Genomic DNA, 19,373 nt, shown 5'->3' with positions numbered 1-19,373 from the left:
CGAAGGGCCGGCAGGGCGGAGGTCAAGGGAAGAGGGGGGGGTTAGAGAGGGAGGGAGGGGGGCGGGCGAGGTTCAGCTACCGGCGCTCGGCTAGCTGCGCTCGTACCGTACGCACCTTGAGGGGCCGCCCACAGCCCTCCATCACGCGATCCAGCACCTCTCTTACGCGCCGCTCCTCTTCGCCGCGGCCCTTTGTCCAGTCGACACTCTCAATGCCGCGTCTCTTCTCTCCCATGCGTCTGCCTCCTCGCTCGCCCGGCTCCACCTCCGCCTCCCTGCCAAAGAGGCCCACGAGAAACTCGCGCTCCGAGGCGACGGCCTGATGCACCCATGCCAGCATGTCGCCGACGTAGCGCTGCGGATCGTGTGCGTGCACCTCGATGGGGCGCGGCAGGAACGAGGGGGCGCCTCCGCCTTGAGTGAGCGCGGCGTGAAAGGCGGCGGAGAGATTGCTGGCGCGAGTGGCGGCGAGGATCTGGAGCGCGGGCCTTTGGGGGAGGCCGCGTGGGAAGGGAGCAGTCAGAATTCGAGGATCAAGGACAACCCGCGGGCTGGCGCCTACTCCATCTTCGGGGCTGGGGCTCACCTGAGCAAATCAGGCCTCGCCTCCAGTCTCCTCACCGCCTCGCGCATCGTCCCGCCCACCTCTGCGCCCTCCCTGAACGGCTGGCGAAACTCAAACAGGAGCCAGCGCGCCATCTTTGTCTGTGCCGCATCGAGCTGCGCCGCCGAGGCATCCATAATGTCCATGCCGGCACGCATGCCGCCCTGCTCCCCCTCCTCGCGGCCCACGAGCAGCACGGCACAGTCGGAGCGGATCTGCGCGAGCCGGTCGAGCGCGGCGAATAACTCTGTGCCAATGGGAACGGCGCGCGACGTCACGGCTTCGGCCTCTGCCTCGGTGAGCGTGAAGCGTGCGAGGAAGAGCGAGAGCAGTGTGCTTTGCGAGGCCGTCGTTGTCCTGCGCGACGCAGTCAGCAAAGCGACAGCTCCTGTCCCATCACTCGGGCAAGCCTCACCGCTGTCGTTGCAGTCCGACGGCATGCTCGCGCAGGTACGCACTTGCCGAAGCCGCGGCATGCAGCCTCGCTTGCACGTCGTCTGCCGCGGCACTCATCGAGTCGACGTGCTCCGTCAGGAGCGTCAAGGCCTGTTTGGTGGCCGGGGGGCGTGAGGTTCAGCCTGATGCTGCACCAGTAGCTGCGTTGTGGTGCATACACACCTCGTGCACATTGCCCAGCACGGCGGCAAAGTCTCTGGCTGCCCGCGCGGCCTGGCGCTCGGCGTCTCGGCCCAGATGCCGCCGCGCCCGGTCAATGTCGACGGCGGCGGCGGGCCGCGGTGCCGCATGCGTGCGAGCCCGGCGCGGCGCCGAGGCAGGCGCCGCCGCCGCGCTGCTGGCGCGCGGCAGCGGATAGAGGGCGGCGATGTCGTCGAGGGCGGCGCGGACGGGCGCGAGCTCGGCGGGCGGCGGCACGAGGAGAATGTCGCGCACCTTGCGCGCCAGCGGGTGTGCGGCGGCGGCCGAGGAGGCCGAGGCAAGGCCGCCGCTGGGCCGGCGCGACGCCGACGCGCGGCTGTGCTCGGGCGACGCGGGTGTGGCCATGGCGGGCGCGGCTGTGCGCGAGCAAGAGGCGCGAGGAGGATGGAAGCGGGAGACAAGGAGAAGGAGAAGGAGGCAAGTCGAGGGAGAAGCACGTCGGTCGCCGCCGCGCGCCGCGTGATCCGTGCGCGGCGCGGCGGCCAGCAGGAGAGTCGCGCGCCGACTTGCACTCTGACTTCTCGCCTCGCCTCGCCGCTGCCTTCTGCCTTGCCTCCCAACCACCAGCACCGCACCATGGCCGCACCCGCCACGCGCATGCCCGCCGGCCCCGCCGCCGCCGCCGCCGCCGCGCCCTCGCCGCCGCACCGCCTCTTCGCCCACTCCTCGCCCGCGCCCTTTGCGCCGGCGCCCAGCAGCAGCAGCAGCAGCAGCAGCAGCAGCAGTGCCGCGTCTGCGCCGGCGCCCGCCTCGCCCGCCGACGTGCTGCACACCAAGGGCATCGACATCGCCGGCTTCCGCATCGCCGTCACGCACAGCTCCATTGCGCCCGCCGCGCACATCGACGCCCTCACCGCGCGCCTCGGCATCCCCATGCCCGAGATGCCGTTTGCCAGCAGCGCGCTGCTCATCGAGCATGCGCACAGCGGCTGGCGCTACCGCTTCGATGCCGTCGAGGCGCTGCGCTGCGTCGCCGGCGTCTCGCACGACGCCGCCATGCACGGCATCAACGTCGCCGGCGCCGCGGCGGCAGGCTCGGCACGCACGCTGGCCAGGAAGAAGGGCAAGGGCATCAAGGTGGCGTATGCCGAAGAGTGGGGACGCAGCAGGTAAGCGAGAGGACATGGGTGCACAGCGTTGGGCTCGCGCAGCACTGATGCTGCTTGCCCGCAGGGACGACCCGAGCGTGGCGCCGCAGCCGCTGCCCAGCAGCTCCTCGGGCGGCGTGCAGACGGCCTTTTCGCCCGCCATCGCCCCCGCGCTCAAAGCCTCGGCGCTTACTTCCTCCATCTCCTCGGCGAAAGACTACGACTGGACCTACTCCACGACGTACGCCGGCAGCGAGACGCCTTCGGGCACCGGCGCACAGCTACAGCTCGGCAGCGACCGCAGCACGGACCGCATCCCGACGGAACGCCTCGGGCCGGGCATGGAGCCCATTCTCTTCTGGGATGAAGTCGTGCTGTTTGAGGATGAACTGGGAGACAATGGCACGAGTGGCGTGGATGTCAAGGTGGTGAGTGATGGCGCCGCGCTGCCCTCTGCTGTCCTACGACGGCGTACTCATGGCCGCGACACACAGCGCGTCATGCCCTCTTGCCTTCTGCTCCTCTCGCGCTTCTTCCTGCGCGTCGACGACGTGCTCTTCCGCATCTTCGACACGCGCCTGTATATTGAGTTTGCGCCCGGCAGCGCCAGCGCTGCTCCCGCACCTGCGCCCGCGCCACAGGCTGGCATGCCGAGCGCCACGGCACGCCCGACGCCGGGTGCAGCAGCAGCAGCAGCAGCAGCAGCAGCAGCAGCAGCAGCAGCAGCAGCAGCGGGCAGAGGCGGCAGTGCCGCGCTGCAGCTGGGCGACGGGCTGGCACAGCTGTCGCTGGGCGCGCCGCGCAGCAGTGCCACTCGAGGCGTGCCTGCTGCCAACGCTACCACAGGCACACGCGCGGCGTCCGCCGCGCAGACACCCGCGACGAGTGCGCCGCCACGAGTGGTGCGCGAGTGCAGTGGCTGCGAGGCGACTTACAAGGAAGTGCGCGCCGTGAGTCGTTTGCCCTTCCCCCCTCATCCACCCCCCTCCCCCCCGCGCGGCCCCCGTTCACGATTCTTGCTCGAGAACCCCCGCTCATGCCCTTGCACACGTTCGGCGCCACAGTGTCTACCGGCATGGAAGGCGCACGATCTGTCTCCTCTCACCGACGCGTCCTGGGTCGCTTCGACGCTCACGTCGCTGTCCGCCGCGCGTGCCCCGCGTGCCGCGGCCGCCGGCGCGTTTGGCAGCACGGCCGCCGAGTATGGCCGCCGCAGCGACCGCCCGCCCCTCGCGGCGGCGGCGCCGGCACGTGCGGAGCCCGAGGCGCACCAGGTGCTGGGAGAGGTCGAGGAGCAGTGGGAGGGAGAAGGAAGCAGAGTGGATGTGGTGGTGTTGCAATGAGAGAGCACGCATCGGAATCGGAGAGTGCAGCAAGTCGCAGAGTAGCTTCTCTCCCGATAGCCTTGCCACTCTTGCAAGATGTCGCGACGGACCCATCGACGGGGAGAGGCTGGATGAGGAAAAGAGGGGAGCAGGGGCAAGCGAGGCAACTCGCGGCCCCGCGCGGCGAGAGCAGAGTGACGGCGCCGCCTTGCTCCACGCCCCCTCGCTTTCCCCGAACTGCCCTTGCTTGCCTGTCTCCGCTGCTTCCTTCTGCCTCAGTCGCACAGTCGCGCATTCCCGGGAATCTCTCTCTACTCCCTCACGCGCGCCCGCTGGGGCCGTCCATGCTCTTCACTCATCCTTGTGCACTTGGGTTCTATGGCTGCGCTCCTTCCTCCTGCCTGCGCAGCGCCGCTATCCGCTCCTCGCGCCAGCGCTGGATCTCGCCCTCGGTGGCCAAGATGCCGCGGCGTCCCAGCTCCTTGCGCGCCAGGGCGCGGATCGCATCTTCGTCGCGCCGCTGCGCGCCCTCGTGCGTCAGCAGCACCGTGTCGGCACCCACGACGAGTCTGCGGGTGTGGCCAGCCGTCAGCATCGCTGCGAGAGAGAGAGAGAGAGAGGGGGGGGGGGGGGGGGGGGGGGGGGGGGGGGGGGGGGGGGGGGGGGGGGGAGAGGGGAGTGTGTGTGCGGAGGGCGCCCCCATATTCCTCGCCTCGAGCCTTTCGCAGACAGAGGCCACTCCCTCTTCGGCTCTCTCCTCTCACTGCCATCGCAAGAGCAGCCTTCTTCTCTCTCGCCACGGAGCCTTGTGCGAGGCCAATCCCTCTTCGGCTCTCTCCTCTCACTGCCATCCTCAGAGCAGTGCTTCTTCTCTCTCGCCCACTCCTCTCCCGGCTCGCCTCTCTCAACTGACACACGCACCCAAAGATGGCCCAGCTGCTGGCCAGGAAGCCCTTGAACGCCAGTGTCTGGCTGCGGAAGCGCGGAAAGACGGCGTGTGCGCCCGCGATGAGCGTCGAGCCCACGAGGCCGTACGCCAGCATGCCGCGCACGGCGGCGTCGCGCTGCAGCGCATACGCGGCCGCCACCTGCTGCTCGCGGTGCCGCCGGCGCTGCCGGTAGGGCTCGGGCGAGGCGGAGGGCGCGTCGCTGAGAGAGAGGCAAGGGTGAGCGGCGACGTGCGGGCGGCGAGAAAGGGCACGCACGACATGAAGCCTCGCGCGCTGCTCGCAGCTGATGGGAGGAGTGCGAGATGCGGGCAGCGCGCAGGGGGGCCAGACGAGTCGCAATGTGGTGCAGGAGGGAGAGAAGAGGCGCGCGCGAGGGGGCGTGGCGGCAGAGGCGCGAGGCAGGCAGCGTCAGAGTCAAGATCGGCGTCAGCGTCGCAAGCAAAGGAGCGAGGCGGCCGTGCGCACCAACGCGGCCCATTCGCTGCCGTGTGAGAGCTTCGCCTTCGCGCCGCGCGCCATGCATCCCGCCGCCTTCTGCTTCGCGCCACGCTCCTCCTCTCCTCTGCCACCCTTGCGCCGCTCGCCTTCGCGCCGCCAGCAGCATGCCCAAGGCCGCCACGCGCGCGCGCAAGCTGCGCCAGCAGCGCCGCAGCGCCGGCACCGGCAGCGGCGCACGCACGCACACGCCCGCCGCGAGCGGCAGCAGCGGCAGCAGCAGCAGCAACAAGGCCGCAGCAGCAGCCGCGCCGCCCGCCGCAGCCGCGACGGCGCGCGAGGAGCAGGCGTGGCGGCGCGGCGTGCTGAGCCGCAGGGAGCACATGCCGCCCGAACTGCTCAAGTGTGAGTCTAGTCCGTCCCACACCGAGCAAGACCGGGTAGGGGGGGGGGGGGGGGGGGGGGGGGGGGGGGGGGGGGGGGGCGTCAGTTCATGTCTCATTCTGCTGGCCTGGCTGTGCTCTCAGCGCACTTGCTTTGCTCTGCTCTAAGCGCACTTGTGTGCTGTGCTCTGGGGGCCATTTGCGTACCCTGGTTCCCTGCCCTGCCATCCCTGCCCCTGCTCCCCTCCCATGCTCTCCCTGCTGCGCTGGCCACTCTCTCTCTCTGTCTCTCATTCCCTGCTGCTCCCCTGTCATTCTCCAGCCGCGTTGCTGCGTGCGTGCGTGCGTGCGTGCGTGCGTGCGTGCGTGCGTGCGTGCGTGCTGACGCCCGCCTGCCCTGTCCCAGACTGGAAGGCGCGCCACTCGCTCTTCTCGCGCTTCGCACACGACGACGACGCAGACGGCGACGGCGCCGAGGGCGAGGGCGAGGGCGGCGGAATCATGCTTGATGCGCAGAGCTGGTACAGCGTGACGCCCGAGGCGATTGCCGTGCGCATCGCACATCGCTTCCGCGCCGGCCTGGCGCAGCGGGCGCCGCGCGACATGGGCAAGGGCAAGGGCAGGGCACCGGCGCAGGAGGAGGAGGAGGAGGGCGCAGACGCACAAGGGCCACCACACGTGCTAGATGCGTTCGCGGGCGCGGGAGGCAATGCCATTGCCTTTGCCCGCGCAGGCTGCACCGGTGAGTTCTCCTCGTCTGAGAGCATGAGCGTTTCCAAGCGTGCTCTCTTGGCACGCAGCTGCGGCGAGCGGGCGTGCTCACGCATGCCCCCCCCCCCTTGCAAGTGACGGCGCTGGACATCGACGGCGACAAGCTCCGCATGCTCATGCACAACGCCGCACTGTATGGCGCCGCCGTGGCGGCGCGCATCACGCCCGTCTGCGGCGACTTCTTTGAGCATGCGCAGCGTGCCGAGCTTGCCGACTCGTACGATGCGTGAGTGTGTGTGTGTGGTGCTGGTGCCGCCTGCGCAAGAAGGGCAGCCTGGGCTGACCCCGGCCAATTTGCGCCCCAAGTGTCTTTCTCGTGAGACCCGCACCGCCAATCGGCCACGCGCTGGGCCGGGGGAGCGAGCCGCTGATGCCCTCCCCACCACAGTCTCCGCCCTGGGGCGGCGTCGACTACCTCGCCGCCACGGCCGCCTCGGGCGGCTACGACTACTTCCCGCTGCGTGCGCTGTGCGAGCCGCACGGCTGTGCCGGCATGGTGCGCGCCGCGCGGCGCCTCTGCAGCGGCACGGCCGGCAATGTGGCGCTCTTCCTGCCGCGCAGCGCCGCGCTCGCCGACATTGCCGCCCTTGCGCAGCCGGCGGGCGACGAGGCGACGAGGAGACTCGTCGATGTCGAGGAGGCGTGGATGGGACACAAGCTCAAGGCGCTCGTGGCGTACATGGGCGACCTAGCGCAGTGGGAAGAGGAGTGGCAGGCCGGCTGGGGCTGGGAGTAAGCCCCGACACAATGCACAGCCATCTCACGAGCAGGGCGTGGTGTACAAGGTGGTGTGATCATTACGCGGCGACGGCCAAATTACAGGACAGCGGAGCGCGAGGGATGGGAGGTGAATGCGAAGGAAAGGGGGTAAGATGCGGCCCCGCCATGTTTGACGGCGGAGGCGCGCGGAGAGAGAAGTAGGCGGTCGACTCGCGGCGGGCTACGCAAGTGGGCGCAAAGCATGGCTCAGGGCGCTTGCGCGGGTATCGGCCCGGCCGTGAGAGAGCTGGTGGGGAGTGGCTTAGGCGACGGTGCCGTCGTTGCTCGGGCGCACGGCGGGCGCGGGCTGCGCCGTGCCGGTGTGGCCGTGGGCGGCGTTGGCCTCGGCCTCCTTGAGCGTGCCGGCGCGCAGGTGGCTGTCGTGGGCCGTGGTGCCCTTCTCGAGCGAGCCGGGCACCTGGGCGAACTCGCTGTACTTGCCCGAGCTGAGCTGCAGGCGCTCGTAGTCGATGCGGCGCAGGCCGAAGAGGTGCACCATGGCAAAGACGGGCTTGGCAAAGATGTCGAGAATCGAGTAGAAGATGAGCTCGCCGTTGGGGCTGATGACGTTGCCGCCCTCGGCCAGGCCCCAGCAGATGGGGTAGAGCGTCCAGAGGATGCTGAGCACGAGGGCGCCCTGGAAGTAGCTCTTGTAGTAGTCGCCACCGAGGTGCTTGGCGCTGAGCAGGCCGGGCACGTAGAGGATGTAGAAGACGACGAGCATGGCGGCGCAGCCAAAGGCAAAGAGGCCCCACTTGTAGCTCGACGCCACGAGGGCGCCGATGAGGCCCGTGACAATCATGACCTCGTCGGCGAAGACGCAGGCAAAGACGGCCGAGAGCGGCAGGCCCGAGACGAGGAGCAGCTCGAGGAGCAGCAGCGGCGTCGTGATGACCCAGTCGATGTAGCGCACGTACCAGATGCTGCGCGTCGCCGTCGCGGCGGGGTAGCCGCGCAGGTACTCGACCTGGATGGGCGTGGCGCCGAGGTCCGAGGCGAGGCAGAAGTATGCAATCGAGGCCGTGGCGAGGATGGCCATGCTGATGTAGTGGAAGGCGCGGCGGCCGGGGTTCTGCGTGAAGGAGAGGGCGCCGACGCCGACGCAGCTGCTGAGCATGATGGCGAAGACGACCCAGAGCCAGTTGGTGGCGCCGTTGGTGATGTCGATGTCGGCGACGACGGGGTTGGCGGCGATGGAGCCCATGGCTGCGGCTTGGCAAGGGGTTGCGAGGGGGGTGAGGCTTGCGGGAGAGGGTGGGTGGGCGGTGACGGAGCGGAGCACGGCGGAGCGCTGCTTAAGTAGGCGTCGGCCGGAGCAGATCAGAGCAGACCCGGTGCGGCGGCTCATCCTCCAGGCCGCCGGCACGGCAGCGGCGGGTACGGCAGGAGGAGAAGGCCCTGCCTCTGCGATGACGTTGCAGAGCACATCTCGCCGCCGTGCGGCAGGCGTGTCAGCGGCGGGCGTGCCGCAGCGGCCGCCGATGCCCGGCGCTCGCAGGCCAGCGCATCGGAGCGTCGCAGCGAGCGCAGCGCCCTGCTGCTCCCACACACGCAGCATGGCAACCCTGCGCCGGCGGGTGGGCGGCGGTGGAGCAGCAGCCGCTGCAGCAGCGGCAGCGCGCGCCCCCTCTTGTCGCCCTCGCGCACCGCGGCTCCGGCTCCGTGCACCTTCATCTCTTCGTGACGCTCTCTCGCAGCGCTCCACTGCCGCTTGCTGCACTGCAGATCCGCCGCCCGCCGGCCGGCTGCTGCACGGCCATCGGCGGCGGAGTGGCAGGCCATCGGTGACGCTTAGGCAAGCCGCACCTGAGCGGCTGGCTGCGAGGGCTGCCATGCGTGCCGGCCGGCCGCGGTCGACCCTGCCTTGCTCTGCAATCAGCGCTGCTGCTGCAGCATGCGAGATGCGCTTGCCCGCCGCTGCTTCCACGCATCACGGCGGCACCGCACCTCTCTCCGCTCCCAGCCCGCCGGTCCGCCGCCGGCCGCGGCAGCACTTTGCCCACCCGGCATTCGCCCGCACCGCCGCCGCCGCCGGCCTCTCTCCGCCCCTCGCCTCCGTTGCCGCGCATCAACTCCTCTCGTCCGCTCTCCCACGTCAGCGGCGGCACAGCTCTCAAACGCCTCGCGTCGAACGAGCTGCGGCTTGGGCGATCCGGTGCGCCTTGTCCGGCCCTATGCGGCATGCGGCGCGCGCAAGCATCTCGCTCGCTGCATTCGGGAGCACCTCCACACGACGCGCGCGTCGCGCCCAAGGGTCGCAAAAAGCTAGCGCAGGCGGTGAGCGCCTCGCGCGTCATCACCTGCACGCTGCATCTGCAGCACGCCGCCAGCACATCAGTCTCATCGCCGCCCCCGATGGCGGCTGAGCGCGCGGCCGCTCCCACGCATCGGGGCGTCTGCGGCCAGCCCTCCGCTTCGGCGCCCGACGAGATCCGGCGCCGGCCGCTGCGGCCTCCTCTGATGTCTGATCCTCCGATCCGCCGCGAGCGACGCGCCAAAGTTGAGTGCAGCGTGCCTTCATCTCGCAACGGCATTAGCGGCATGCGCCTTGAGTTGTCTGCGAGATCGTCGAGAGCGCTGCTCCGAGCTGCAGCGCCGCACACAGCGAGAGGAACGACGCCGGCAGCGGGTGCGTGCCTCCGTGTTGGCAGCCGCGGACCCTTCTGCCTTGCACCGCAGGACTGGGACGCCTTGAGGTGAGCGCAGGGGCTCAAGCATCGTCGCCGCGGCCACGCTCCACTCCACCATCGACGTCGCTCTTGGCTTGCTCGCCGTCCGACGGAGCGCGGCGGTGGTACGCGACGCGAGAGGCCGCGCATGGCCGGCCCCACACAGCGTCAGGAGGTGTACCGCGGATGTCCTTGTCGGCATTCGACCTTTATCAGCGCACGCTCTACTTGATACGGCGACGATCAGCCTCCGCCTGCGCTGAGGAGGCGTGAGGCACAGCAGGAGGCAGCGCACGTGACTGCAGCCGGCACGTCAGCCGTACGAGAGCAGCGCGTCGCGCAGCGTGAGAACGCGCGCGCGATGCTTGAGCGCCGCCTGCCTCTCCACCCCACGCCCCTCTGTGCTTCCTTCTCTCTCCCGGGCCAGGCGCCGCGCCACGATGGACGGTGTCGCCTCGTCGTCGTCGCTCGCGCCGCTGAAGCGCAAGGCGAGCCGCTCGCGCTCGCCGTCGCCCGCCGCGCTCGTCTCCGGTCCGCCGTCCGACGCCGGCGGCAGCTCGCGCCGCCCCTCGGCCTCGCCCGCTCCGCCCTCGCCGGCGCCGCTTGCCGCCGCGCCCGTGCCGCCTAAGAAGAAGGCGCGCGGCTCATTTGTGCCCTGGAACGCCGCTGCTGCCGCGGCGATCGGCATCGAGGCGGGCCTGGCGGCGCCGCTTGCGCCATCACCCCTCCACGAAGTCAGCGCGCAATCGCAGGTCGGCGACGTTACGCTCAAGCATGAGCCGCGCGACGCTGATGCTGTGCGCGAAGACGAGGTCACCGCAGACAGCGCACTGCACTCGTCCGACGCGCCGTCGGGCGCCGCGTCGCCTGATGCACACGCCAGCGAGGCCGGCGCCGGACCCTCGGGCAGCGGCGCGCTCTCGCCAGCCGAGGGCATGCCCGTGGCGGCCAAGGCCAAGGCGCCACGGCGCAAGCCCACCAAGGAAGAGGCCGCCGCATCCAAGGCGAAGCGTGCCGCCGCCGCAGCTCGCGCCGCAGCCGAGGCGCAGGCGCTCGAGGAGGCCGAGGAGGAGCGCCGGCAGGCCGAGGCCGAGGAGCTGGAGCGCGAGGAGGGCATCGTCGAGGGCGACGAGGACGAAGATACAAAGGTTTGGTGCATCTGTCGCACGCAGTACGGTGAGTCTGGCTCTGCGCTGCCGAGGATGGCGACAGCAGCTGATCGTGCCCGGGCACAGACGACGAAAACATGATGATTGCCTGCGACCAGTACGTCGCGCCACTGTTGCTGCGCATCTGCTTGGGCTCACGCGAGCGCTCCTGCAGCTGCGACGAGTGGTACCATACCTCCTGCGTGGGCATGGCCGAGGCGGACGCACTGCTCATCGACCTCTACGTCTGCGCCGCATGCGAGGCCAGTGAGTAAAGCCGGGCGCTGTCGAGGCCAGCGAGCATGCGCTGACCGCCGCGAGCAGAGGTGCCCGAGCGCACGACGTGGAAGCCCAAGTGTCTCAACGCAACGTGCGAGCAGGCCGCCATGCCGCCGCTCTCGCGCTACTGCTCGCAGGCGTGCGGCATCCTGACGGCCGCCGCACGCATCGCCCGCAGCAAGGCTGGCGGCAAGAATGGCTCGCGTGCCACGGCCGAGCGCCTGCTTGGCCGCATCGCCAAGGCAGCACGGCGCACCGACGGCGTATGCGTGTGGTCTGTGGATGCGCAGGCCGCCGAGGAGTGGACGCGCCGCTTTCGCTCTACGAACGATGCGGCGCCAGTGTTTGGCGGCGACAGCACGGCCGAGGAGGTTGGCTCGCATCGTGCGCGTCTGCAAAGGCAACGAGCAGCGCTGGACACGCGGCTAGCGCGACTCGACACGCGCCTCGCTTTTCTGCGTCTGGCCGGCGAGCGCGTGGCCAAGCTGCCGCCGTTGGCGCTCGACGAGACCGTCGTGTCGCGCGCGCCCAAGAGCAAGAAGAAGAGCTCGAGCGCCGCGCAGGACGAGAGCACCAAGGCGGCGCCGCAGCGCTGTGGCTACGATGAGCGACTGCATTGGGACGACGACGTATTTGCTCGCTGGGCCGCCTCGAGCGATGCCCAGGCTATGCTGCAGGGCAGCGCCGAACTCGACGGCCATCTCGTATCGCCAGGCGATGACGCAGAGGACGAAGATGCGGACGCAGTCGACGCACCAACCGTCTGTGGCGCGGCCAAGCGCAAGTGCCGCAAGCACGGCGACTGGCTGACGGTGCGCGATGCCGACATGCAAGTCGAGCGCGAGATACTGGTGAGTCCGAGCTGTCTAGCCTTGCGACTTGTGCGCCACTCCTGACGCAAGCCGCAGTCCAACGAGCGCAGACTGCTCGATGCACAACTCGACGCCGTCGAGCTCGAAGGCGCCGCCCTGCGTGAGCGCCAGGAGGCCGCACGCCTGGCGCAGCGAGCCGCCGACGCTGCGCGAGATGCAGCACTGGCGACGGCACTGGCGCGTGACGGCGGCCGACGTGCCACGGTCCTTCCCAACGGTCGCTGATGCGCCCCCCCCCCCCCACCCGCTCCTTGTGACTCTCACTTATTGTACCACCACTGCTCCATCGTCACACGTTGCTACCCTACGCTGTGCCGTTGCTGGCTGCGGTGCCTTGTGCTCTCCGCCGCTTCGCCGGTGCCGGCTGCGCTATCCGCTCGGGCGCGCCGGCGTCTGCTCCTGAACCCAGATCCGCCGTAGCCTCGTCCTCGGAGTCTGCCTCATCCTCGTCCTCCAGCGCCGCTATCCGCCAGCCAAAGCCAGCACGAGGATCAAACGGCGGCAGCGCGTCGTGCGCAAGCGAAAGCGACGACTGGATGGCCGTGACGGCGGCGAGCTGCACGAAGCGTCAGGCGAGGGGGCCCTGCTGCGCCACACGCGAGTGCCCACTCACCACGCGGTTGCCGACGACGGCGTAGAGGTCTGGCGCGCGGGCGATGTTGCCGTCGAGGCAGAAGAAGGCGTCGACGAGGCGCGTCTGCTCGCGCGCCGGGCCCCAGCGCTCGCGCTGGTGGATGACGTAGAGGCCGAGGCCGGGCGGCGGCTGCGGCGCCGCGTGTGCGACGACGAACTCGGTGCCGCGGAAGCGGCGCAGCGCCTCCTCGAGCTCGCGCGGCTCGCGGCGCGCGCCGCCGTCGGGCTCGGCGAGCGACTGCATGCGCAGCTGCTCGTTTGTGCTGCTGCGCGCGAAGAAGGGACTGAGGGAGAAGTACTGCGACACCGTCGTGGGCGAGAGCGGCACCTGCGCCAGGAAGGCGGGGTCGCGGAAGAGGATGCCGGGCTGCGCGGGGTGCGCATACGGCTGCGCCATGGTTGGTGCGGATGCCGCGCGGCAGGGCGCGCCGACTGGCGGGCGGCAAGGGAGCGGCGCCGGAGTGCGATGGAGGTGGAGTGGAGCAGCCGCCACAGCTGCAGGGGCAGCACGCAGCATGCACTGGCCACCTCGCGCCTGGACCGCCGAGCTGCCGCACGTGACTGACTCTCGCCCATCTCGGAAGTCGGCCGCGCGCTGCTGCGAGAACGTGCGCTCTGGCCTTCAAATTCGCGCTCACACGACCCAGGGCAGGCGGAGTGACAAATTCGGCGAATCCGCCTGCTGCGCTTGGCAGACGCCCTGGAAGCGCCATCTCGCGCGCCCCTGCCACTGTGCTGGACGGTTCGGCGGCCTGCGCTGCCGCTGCACCGCCTTGCCGCAACGTCGGGAAGCATTTGCGTGGCTGCGGCGCTGCTGAGATGAGAATGCAGGGTGCGGAGACTTTGAAATTGCGCCTGCTTTGCGAGACGGTCTTTCGGGACGCCGGCATGCGGCGCCGCGCGTGGCTGAGCGCGAATTTGTCACGGGCAGCGGCCATGCGGCGTACCCCGGCCATGCGGTTCTTGCTGAGACGCTATATAGGCAGCAGCGGCCAGCAGCAGCAGCCAGCGCTCTCCTCACCACCTCAACACCCATCATGACCGCCAACACAAGCGCCGCGTCCTCGCCACGCGGGCCGCGCGCCGCGACGCCAGCCGCCGAGGCCGAGAAGCTGCCGCCCCTGGCGCTGCCGCACGGCCCCAAGGACACCCTCGCCGACGCCGAGTACGACGACGACGCGCTGCATGCGCCCGTCAACGGCGGCGTGCCCGATGTGCGCCGCGTGGACCTCGGCCTGCAGAGCAGCACGGCGCGCGGCATCATTGGCGGCCTCGGATGGTGAGTGGCGCAGCGTGGCGCGCCTCGCCAGGGGTCTTCGAGCTGACGTGTGACTGCAGGCTCGACCGCCTCCTCACGCCGCTCATCGTCGTGGCGATGATCCTGGGCGTCGTCATCGGCCGCTTCGCGCCCAACGTCAACGAGAATCTGTCCAAGGGCGACCTGCACGGCGTCTCTGCGCCGCTCACCGTCGGCCTGCTCGTCATGATGTGGCCCATTCTGACCAAGGTGCGCTACGAGGAGTTTCCGCGCCTGCTGCACACGCGCCGCCTCTGGCTGCACGTGGCGCTGAGCCTCGTGCTCAACTGGCTCCTGGCGCCGTTTCTCATGCTGGCGCTGGCGTGGGCCTGCCTGCCCGACCTGCCCGGCTACCGCACGGGCGTCATCATGGTCGGCGTGGCGCGCTGCATTGCCATGGTCATGATCTGGACGCAGAGTGAGTTGCAACACGGAGACACGCTGCCGCTGCGACGCTCACGTCCCGCTCCAGTCGCTCGTGGCGAGAGCAACATGTGCGCCGTCATCGTCATTGTCAACTCGCTGCTGCAGATTGTCCTGTTCGCGCCGCTCAGCCTGCTCTTCATCAACGTCATCTCGGGCGAGGAGGAGTTCGAGCTCAACTACAGCGACACGGCCATCGCCGTCGTGATTGTGAGTGCAGCGTGTGCCGGAGTTTCCCTGCCGGTGCTGACTCGACGCAGTTCCTGGGTATCCCGCTCGTTGCCGGCGTCGTGACACGCTTCGCCATGCTCAAGGCCCTCGGGCGCGAGCGCTTCCAGACGCGCTTCCTGCCCTTCTTCGGGCCGCTGTCGCTCATCGGCCTGCTCTACACGATCATCATCATCTTTGCCTCGCAAGCGCGGCAGATTCTCGACGACATCGGGCCCGTGTTCCGCACCTTTGTGCCGCTCGTGCTCTACTTTGCCATTACGTGGGGCCTCACGTTTGGCCTCATCCTGTGGCTCTCGCAGCGCTACGGCGCCAAGAACTGGGGCTACCAGATGGCCGTCGTGCAGGCCTTCACCGCGGGCAGCAACAACTTCGAGCTGGCCATCGCCGTGGCGGTGGCCGTGTACGGCGCCAGCTCGCAGCAGGCGCTGGCCGCGACGATCGGCCCGCTCGTCGAGGTGCCCGTGCTGCTCATCCTCTCCTGGGTCAGCCTGTGGGTCGGCCGCAAGCTGCGCTGGGACAGCAAGCACAACTTGCAAGTCGAGCAGCGCGCCGCGCAGCGCGACGAGACGCACGTCGCCGAGAAGGCATAGCTCTGGACCCGTCACTCCTCATTGTACCACCACCATGCATGCAGTCTCCTCATGTGATCCATCGCCAAGGCTGCGTGAGATGCCCGCTCGTGGGATGCGTGAGGCGGCAGTGGGGCCGGCGAAACCGCCCGTGCTTCGCTTTCGCCGGCAGACGGGTGCCGAGCTTGAGTGCTGCTCAAGCACCGCTTCGACGCCGCCGCTGCCGCCGCCTCTCAAGTCTTTGTCTTGCCGCACCGCTGCAGGTCGCTGATCCGTGCAGCAGCGTTAATCGGCCGGCCGAGAGGTTGCGGTCGCACAGCAGCACACCGGACCGAGAGCCGCGCACGTCTCGGCGCCGCGTCCGTGGCCGGAGCGAACTTCGGAGCTCGGCCGTAAGCCATGCGTGCGCACCTCGCCAGTCGTGGTCATAGTGATGACGCGCCGAGCGCGGTGCGAGAGGAGCGCACAGAACGGCACCGAGCCGCCGGCTTCGCAGCCGCAGCATCTCACAGGCCCGCACTCTCTCTCGGTTGAGCCTGGGTGCTGATGCTGTGGCGCATCGTTTGTGCACCACTCGGTGCGCCGAGGAGCACATGCCGCGGCACGGCTCCACGCACGCCGCGAGCACGAGATGCAGGGCAGCTGGCCGCGAGGCAGAAACGCCGGCGCGGCAGGCACACAGCTCTGCTGCCTGCCGCCGCGCTGGAGATGTGCCGGCCGGCCGGCCGCAAGGCATCAGGGCGCCGCCGCGGCGTGCGGTGCTCCTTCCGGCGCTGTGCCGCGCGTGCCCACACGTCACGGCCGGCGGTCAGCAGCACGCAGATGCAGCGGCAGGCCGTCGGCGGCGGTGCCTCTGCTCTGCCTCCGGCGCCGCAAAGAGGCCGGTCCGGCACCGGCACGGACACGGACACGCCTCCGCAAGCAGCGCACTTTGCCGTCACCCTCGCTGACGCTTTTTGCGGCGGCAAGCCTCGCCGAGCTCAAAAGTGTCCAGCACGCCGCAGCGCTCCCTCCCAGCCCACCACATCAACACCGCCGAGCCCACCGCCGACGCACCGCTCGCCACGCACCGCCGCAAGCCCAGGCCACCTTCACACACAACACACCGCGCGCGCGATGACCTCGCCCGGGCACTCCTCGTCGGGGCACGAGATGCACGAGGCCGGCGACGTGCTGGGCGCGCCGGCGCCGGCCGTCGAGCGTGGCGCACCGGTGCGCAAGACATCGACGACGTTCCACGAGCCGCCAGACTACCGCGGCGCCGACCTCGACCTCGAGGGCGGGCAGGGCGCCACGCGCCAGACGCGCACCTTCTCGCGGCGAGAGGCGAGCCGCATCGATAGCGCGCACTTCTGTGAGTGTGGTCTTGCGCGGTGTGGCTGGCGCTCCACTGACACGCGCGCGCACAGTCGGAGGAGACGTGGCCGCTGAGAAGCAGGAGCTGCATCTGGAGCGCTTCGCCAGCCAGAAGGGCAAGGACCAGATCGTCGTGCACTGGGAGGGCGAGAACGACAGCGAGAACCCTCTGGTGCGTTGCTTCGGAAGCCGCGCGAGGAGGCGCGCTCACTGACATCCCGCGCGCGCAGACGTGGAGCTTTGCGTACAAGTGCTACCTGACCGTCTGCGCCGCCGTGCTCGTGCTCAACTCGACGTTCACGAGCTCGTGTCCCTCTGGCATCGTCACGCAGATGGAGGAGTACTTTGGCTTTGGGCAGATCGTCGGCATCCTCACCATCTCACTCTGGGTCGCCGGCTACTGCCTCGGCCCCTTGATCTGTGCGTAACATGCTCGCGCGCGCCTGCCTCGCATATGCTTACTCCTGCGCTCCAGGGGGCCCGCTGTCGGAGCGCATTGGACGGCGGCCAGTTTTCCTCATCTCGATCTTTGCCTACACAATCTGGAACGTCGCCTGCGCGCTGGCGCACAACACGCCCTCGATTCTCGTCTTCCGCTTTCTGGGCGGCGTCTTTGGCGCCGCGCCCCTCACGACGTCTGGCGGCACGATTGCCGACGTGTGGGACGCCAAGCGGCGCGGCATTGCGCTCTCGCTCTTCTCCGTCGCGCCCTTTGCCGGCCCGGCGCTGGGCCCGATCGTCAGTGGCGCCATCAGCGTCACGGGCACGTCGTGGCGCTGGGTGTACTGGGTGTGCGCCATGTTCTCCGGCGCCTGCTTCGTCATTGTGTTCGCCACGATGAAGGAGACGTACGCGCCCGTGATTCTCAAGCGCAAGGCGCAGCGCATCCGCAAGGAGACGGGCAGCAGCATCTACGTGGCGCCCCTCGAGCTCACGCCGCTGCACGCAAAAACGCTGCTGCACGACACGCTCCTCTTCCCCTTCGCCATGCTCCTCCGCGAGCCCATCCTCGCCGCCATGGCGCTGTACCTCGGCTTCGTCTACGGCCTCATCTACCTGCAGTTCGAGGCGTTCCCGATTGTGAGTGGCCGCTGCGGACGCTGCTCGCTGCGCCTGCGCTCACACCCGCGGCAGATCTTCCAAACGCCGCAGCCGCAGGGCTACGGGTACAACGGCCTGCTGGGCGGCGTCTGCTTCCTCTCGCTCTTCACCGGCGGCGTCATCGGCTGCATCTTCTACGTCGTGTTCTTCAACCCGCGCTACGTGCGCCTCGTCGACGAGTACGCCGCCAAGGGCCAGCGTGTGCCGTGAGTATACGCTGTGTACCGCTTCACAGAGGTTGCCCACTGACACCGCTTGCAGTCCCGAGGAGCGCCTGTACGTCGTGTGCATCGCGGCGCCGTGTCTCGCCGCATCGTTCTTCTGGATCGGCTGGACGGGCAAGCCGTCGATCTCGGCCGCGTCGCCGCTGTGCGCCGGCGTGCTGCTCGGCTTTGCCATCCTGCTCATCTTCCTCGGCCTCTTCAACTACATCGTCGGTGAGTCGTCCCCGCCGTCGCATCTGCTGCTGCATGTCGCTCACACACTGCTCCGTGCAGACACCTACCTCTCGCGCGCCGCCTCTGCGCTCGCCGGCAACACCGTCGTGCGTTCGGCGTTCGGCGCCGGCTTCCCGCTCTTCGCGGGGCAGATGTACAACCGCCTCGGCACGCCGTGGGCGTCGAGCCTGCTCGGCTTCCTCGCCGTGGTGCTGGGCGTCGTGCCCTTCGTGCTCGTCGCGTACGGGCCAAAGATTCGCGCGCTCTCGAAGCACGCGGCCGACTAGCGACTGGCGCGAGACGACAGGAATGTGCCACGGACCTACTGTACTTTAACGAACCTAATGTAGCCATGACTCAGACGCTGCCTGAGAGGACTGCCGTCGAAGGCGAGCATGAGGCGAGTGTCTGATGCGCTGAGCGCTGCTGTGCTGTGGCCTCTCTCTTGGCAGTGGGCGACATCAGAGGCGTCGGGGCATGGACAGCAGATGTATGACGATGCGGTACAAGTACAAGTGAGAAGTCAGAGGTCGAATCAAAGAGGGGTCCTGGCGATGGCGGAGCGCGACCGGCTCTGCTGGAGAAGGAAAGATGCCGGCACGGCTACTGCTGTGAAGCTGTGGCGTGGCCGAGCGGCGAGCACGACAGCCACCGAAGCAGGCGTCGGGCTCAGGCTGAGAGCAGACTGCTGTCGCAGAGCAGCAAGACACTGCTCGGCGCCTATCTCCTGCGCTTGACGCGCCCGTTGTTCTTGCTGCGGCCCTCGTGGCTGGTGCCCTTGCCTACCTTGGGCTTCCAGCCCTTTGCCTTGCGCCACGTCTCTCGCCGCGACTCGCGCGTGCCGGACGTGGAGACCTTGACGGGCTCGGCGTCGGCGTCGGCCTCGTCTGCGACATCTGCGTCGCCGGCGTCTCCGTCGACCTCCATGGTGCCTGCGTGCCGTGTCAGCGAGCCTCGAGAGGACTGGCAACGGAACGACCGCGCGCGGGCTGAGGCCTGGGCAAGGCGGGCGCACCGCAGCCTTGTGCCGCCCATACATCTGCCACAGCCTCTCAGAGCCCTCCGCACCCACTCACCCTCAGCCTCGTCGCCCTGCTCAGCCTGCGCCTCGGCGGCCTCCTGCTCGCGCAGCTTCTTGCCGCGGATGCGCTCGGCCTGGCGCTTGGCGAGGGCGTTTGTGCGCGCGGCCTCGGCGACGGCGTAGTCGCTGTTGGGGTCGCGGCGCTTGGCCGTGCGTGCGGCGAGCTTGGAGCGGGAGCGGAGCGACTTGGCCATGCTTGCGATGCGGTGTGGGTGTGTGTGGGAGAGGAGGAAGCGGGCCGAGGGGCGAGGGTCTGCGAAGGCCAAATTTCCAGACGCCGCGGCGATGCTGACGTAAGCCAGACG

General features: G+C 69.4%; 10 protein-coding genes across 10 annotated transcripts in view; 5 read left to right on the top strand and 5 right to left on the bottom strand.

Moving 5' to 3' along the window:
* Positions 1–1,147, bottom strand: part of FA09DRAFT_297408 (oligomeric complex COG6) — a gene marked incomplete at both ends in the record, with an annotated part of 2,553 nt that extends 1,406 nt beyond the window's left edge. The window contains 3 exons of the mRNA XM_025740206.1: positions 116–488; positions 587–961; positions 1,020–1,147. Of these exons, the coding sequence (XP_025598518.1) occupies positions 116–488; positions 587–961; positions 1,020–1,147 (876 nt within the window). The remainder of the gene's footprint in view (positions 1–115; positions 489–586; positions 962–1,019) is intronic.
* A 706-nt stretch (positions 1,148–1,853) lies between these two features.
* Positions 1,854–3,714, top strand: FA09DRAFT_308071 (TIP41-domain-containing protein). The gene is made up of 4 exons (XM_025740571.1): positions 1,854–2,370; positions 2,435–2,777; positions 2,844–3,299; positions 3,414–3,714. The coding sequence occupies exons 1-4, from the start codon at positions 1,859–1,861 to the stop codon at positions 3,690–3,692; spliced, it is 1,590 nt and encodes a 529-aa protein (XP_025598517.1). The 5' UTR covers positions 1,854–1,858; the 3' UTR covers positions 3,693–3,714.
* A 120-nt stretch (positions 3,715–3,834) lies between these two features.
* On the bottom strand, positions 3,835–5,243 carry FA09DRAFT_329850 (hypothetical protein). Its single transcript, XM_025742357.1, has 3 exons — positions 4,880–5,243; positions 4,596–4,823; positions 3,835–4,243 (listed from the first exon to the last, which is right to left on the bottom strand). Exons 1-3 carry the CDS (start codon positions 4,882–4,884, stop codon positions 4,051–4,053), a joined length of 426 nt encoding a protein of 141 aa, XP_025598516.1. The 5' UTR covers positions 4,885–5,243; the 3' UTR covers positions 3,835–4,050.
* On the top strand, positions 5,227–6,949 carry FA09DRAFT_338658 (hypothetical protein; the record flags this gene model as incomplete). Its single annotated transcript, XM_025744132.1, has 5 exons — positions 5,227–5,464; positions 5,849–6,184; positions 6,289–6,439; positions 6,520–6,529; positions 6,602–6,949. The coding sequence occupies 5 exons, from the start codon at positions 5,227–5,229 to the stop codon at positions 6,947–6,949; spliced, it is 1,083 nt and encodes a 360-aa protein (XP_025598515.1).
* Positions 6,950–7,234: 285 nt separating this feature from the next.
* On the bottom strand, positions 7,235–8,176 carry FA09DRAFT_338657 (family A G protein-coupled receptor-like protein; the record flags this gene model as incomplete). Its single annotated transcript, XM_025744131.1, has 1 exon — positions 7,235–8,176. One exon carries the CDS (start codon positions 8,174–8,176, stop codon positions 7,235–7,237), a length of 942 nt encoding a protein of 313 aa, XP_025598514.1.
* Positions 8,177–10,883: 2,707 nt separating this feature from the next.
* On the top strand, positions 10,884–12,115 carry FA09DRAFT_329848 (hypothetical protein). The gene is made up of 3 exons (XM_025742356.1): positions 10,884–10,907; positions 10,965–11,056; positions 11,114–12,115. The coding sequence occupies exons 1-3, from the start codon at positions 10,888–10,890 to the stop codon at positions 11,962–11,964; spliced, it is 963 nt and encodes a 320-aa protein (XP_025598513.1). The 5' UTR covers positions 10,884–10,887; the 3' UTR covers positions 11,965–12,115.
* An 82-nt stretch (positions 12,116–12,197) lies between these two features.
* On the bottom strand, positions 12,198–13,048 carry FA09DRAFT_329847 (hypothetical protein). Its single transcript, XM_025742355.1, has 2 exons — positions 12,554–13,048; positions 12,198–12,496 (listed from the first exon to the last, which is right to left on the bottom strand). The coding sequence occupies exons 1-2, from the start codon at positions 12,968–12,970 to the stop codon at positions 12,245–12,247; spliced, it is 669 nt and encodes a 222-aa protein (XP_025598512.1). The 5' UTR covers positions 12,971–13,048; the 3' UTR covers positions 12,198–12,244.
* Positions 13,049–13,533: 485 nt separating this feature from the next.
* On the top strand, positions 13,534–15,183 carry FA09DRAFT_329846 (arsenical-resistance protein). Its single transcript, XM_025742354.1, has 4 exons — positions 13,534–13,852; positions 13,912–14,288; positions 14,343–14,503; positions 14,554–15,183. The coding sequence occupies exons 1-4, from the start codon at positions 13,611–13,613 to the stop codon at positions 15,112–15,114; spliced, it is 1,341 nt and encodes a 446-aa protein (XP_025598511.1). The 5' UTR covers positions 13,534–13,610; the 3' UTR covers positions 15,115–15,183.
* Positions 15,184–16,190: 1,007 nt separating this feature from the next.
* On the top strand, positions 16,191–18,295 carry FA09DRAFT_318540 (MFS general substrate transporter). Its single transcript, XM_025740906.1, has 7 exons — positions 16,191–16,447; positions 16,503–16,621; positions 16,680–16,869; positions 16,925–17,529; positions 17,584–17,756; positions 17,812–17,987; positions 18,048–18,295. Exons 1-7 carry the CDS (start codon positions 16,210–16,212, stop codon positions 18,272–18,274), a joined length of 1,728 nt encoding a protein of 575 aa, XP_025598510.1. The 5' UTR covers positions 16,191–16,209; the 3' UTR covers positions 18,275–18,295.
* A 171-nt stretch (positions 18,296–18,466) lies between these two features.
* Positions 18,467–19,285, bottom strand: FA09DRAFT_329845 (hypothetical protein). Its single transcript, XM_025742353.1, has 2 exons — positions 19,064–19,285; positions 18,467–18,919 (listed from the first exon to the last, which is right to left on the bottom strand). Exons 1-2 carry the CDS (start codon positions 19,260–19,262, stop codon positions 18,708–18,710), a joined length of 411 nt encoding a protein of 136 aa, XP_025598509.1. The 5' UTR covers positions 19,263–19,285; the 3' UTR covers positions 18,467–18,707.
* Between the last annotated feature and the right edge of the window lie 88 nt (positions 19,286–19,373).

This window comes from Tilletiopsis washingtonensis (genome assembly GCF_003144115.1).
Source record: "Tilletiopsis washingtonensis strain MCA 4186 unplaced genomic scaffold FA09scaffold_10, whole genome shotgun sequence".
NCBI classification, from domain to species: Eukaryota; Fungi; Basidiomycota; class Exobasidiomycetes; order Entylomatales; genus Tilletiopsis; species Tilletiopsis washingtonensis.
This window is presented reverse-complemented; position numbering and strand designations above follow the sequence as displayed.

Excerpts from the sequence above, each read along its gene's own strand:
- FA09DRAFT_308071 (XM_025740571.1), top strand. The coding sequence starts at position 1,859 with ATGCCCGCCGGCCCCGCCGCCGCCGCCGCCGCCGCGCCCTCGCCGCCG. Across the intron at positions 2,371-2,434 it reads GAAGAGTGGGGACGCAGCAG|GGACGACCCGAGCGTGGCGC; the intron begins GTAAGCGAGAGG and ends GCTTGCCCGCAG. Across the intron at positions 3,300-3,413 it reads CTTACAAGGAAGTGCGCGCC|TGTCTACCGGCATGGAAGGC; the intron begins GTGAGTCGTTTG and ends TCGGCGCCACAG.
- FA09DRAFT_329850 (XM_025742357.1), bottom strand. Across the intron at positions 4,244-4,595 it reads AGCAGCTGGGCCATCTTTGG|ACTCGTCGTGGGTGCCGACA; the intron begins GTGCGTGTGTCA and ends CCACACCCGCAG.
- FA09DRAFT_329848 (XM_025742356.1), top strand. The coding sequence starts at position 10,888 with ATGATGATTGCCTGCGACCA. Across the intron at positions 10,908-10,964 it reads ATGATGATTGCCTGCGACCA|CTGCGACGAGTGGTACCATA; the intron begins GTACGTCGCGCC and ends GCGCTCCTGCAG. Across the intron at positions 11,057-11,113 it reads CTGCGCCGCATGCGAGGCCA|AGGTGCCCGAGCGCACGACG; the intron begins GTGAGTAAAGCC and ends CGCCGCGAGCAG.
- FA09DRAFT_329847 (XM_025742355.1), bottom strand. The coding sequence starts at position 12,970 with ATGGCGCAGCCGTATGCGCACCCCGCGCAGCCCGGCATCCTCTTCCGC. Across the intron at positions 12,497-12,553 it reads CCGTCGTCGGCAACCGCGTG|CTCGCCGCCGTCACGGCCAT; the intron begins GTGAGTGGGCAC and ends CGCTTCGTGCAG.
- FA09DRAFT_329846 (XM_025742354.1), top strand. The coding sequence starts at position 13,611 with ATGACCGCCAACACAAGCGCCGCGTCCTCGCCACGCGGGCCGCGCGCC. Across the intron at positions 13,853-13,911 it reads ATCATTGGCGGCCTCGGATG|GCTCGACCGCCTCCTCACGC; the intron begins GTGAGTGGCGCA and ends GTGTGACTGCAG. Across the intron at positions 14,289-14,342 it reads GGTCATGATCTGGACGCAGA|TCGCTCGTGGCGAGAGCAAC; the intron begins GTGAGTTGCAAC and ends GTCCCGCTCCAG.
- FA09DRAFT_318540 (XM_025740906.1), top strand. The coding sequence starts at position 16,210 with ATGACCTCGCCCGGGCACTCCTCGTCGGGGCACGAGATGCACGAGGCC. Across the intron at positions 16,448-16,502 it reads CATCGATAGCGCGCACTTCT|TCGGAGGAGACGTGGCCGCT; the intron begins GTGAGTGTGGTC and ends GCGCGCGCACAG. Across the intron at positions 16,870-16,924 it reads CTGCCTCGGCCCCTTGATCT|GGGGCCCGCTGTCGGAGCGC; the intron begins GTGCGTAACATG and ends CCTGCGCTCCAG.
- FA09DRAFT_329845 (XM_025742353.1), bottom strand. The coding sequence starts at position 19,262 with ATGGCCAAGTCGCTCCGCTCCCGCTCCAAGCTCGCCGCACGCACGGCC. Across the intron at positions 18,920-19,063 it reads GCAGGGCGACGAGGCTGAGG|GCACCATGGAGGTCGACGGA; the intron begins GTGAGTGGGTGC and ends CACGGCACGCAG.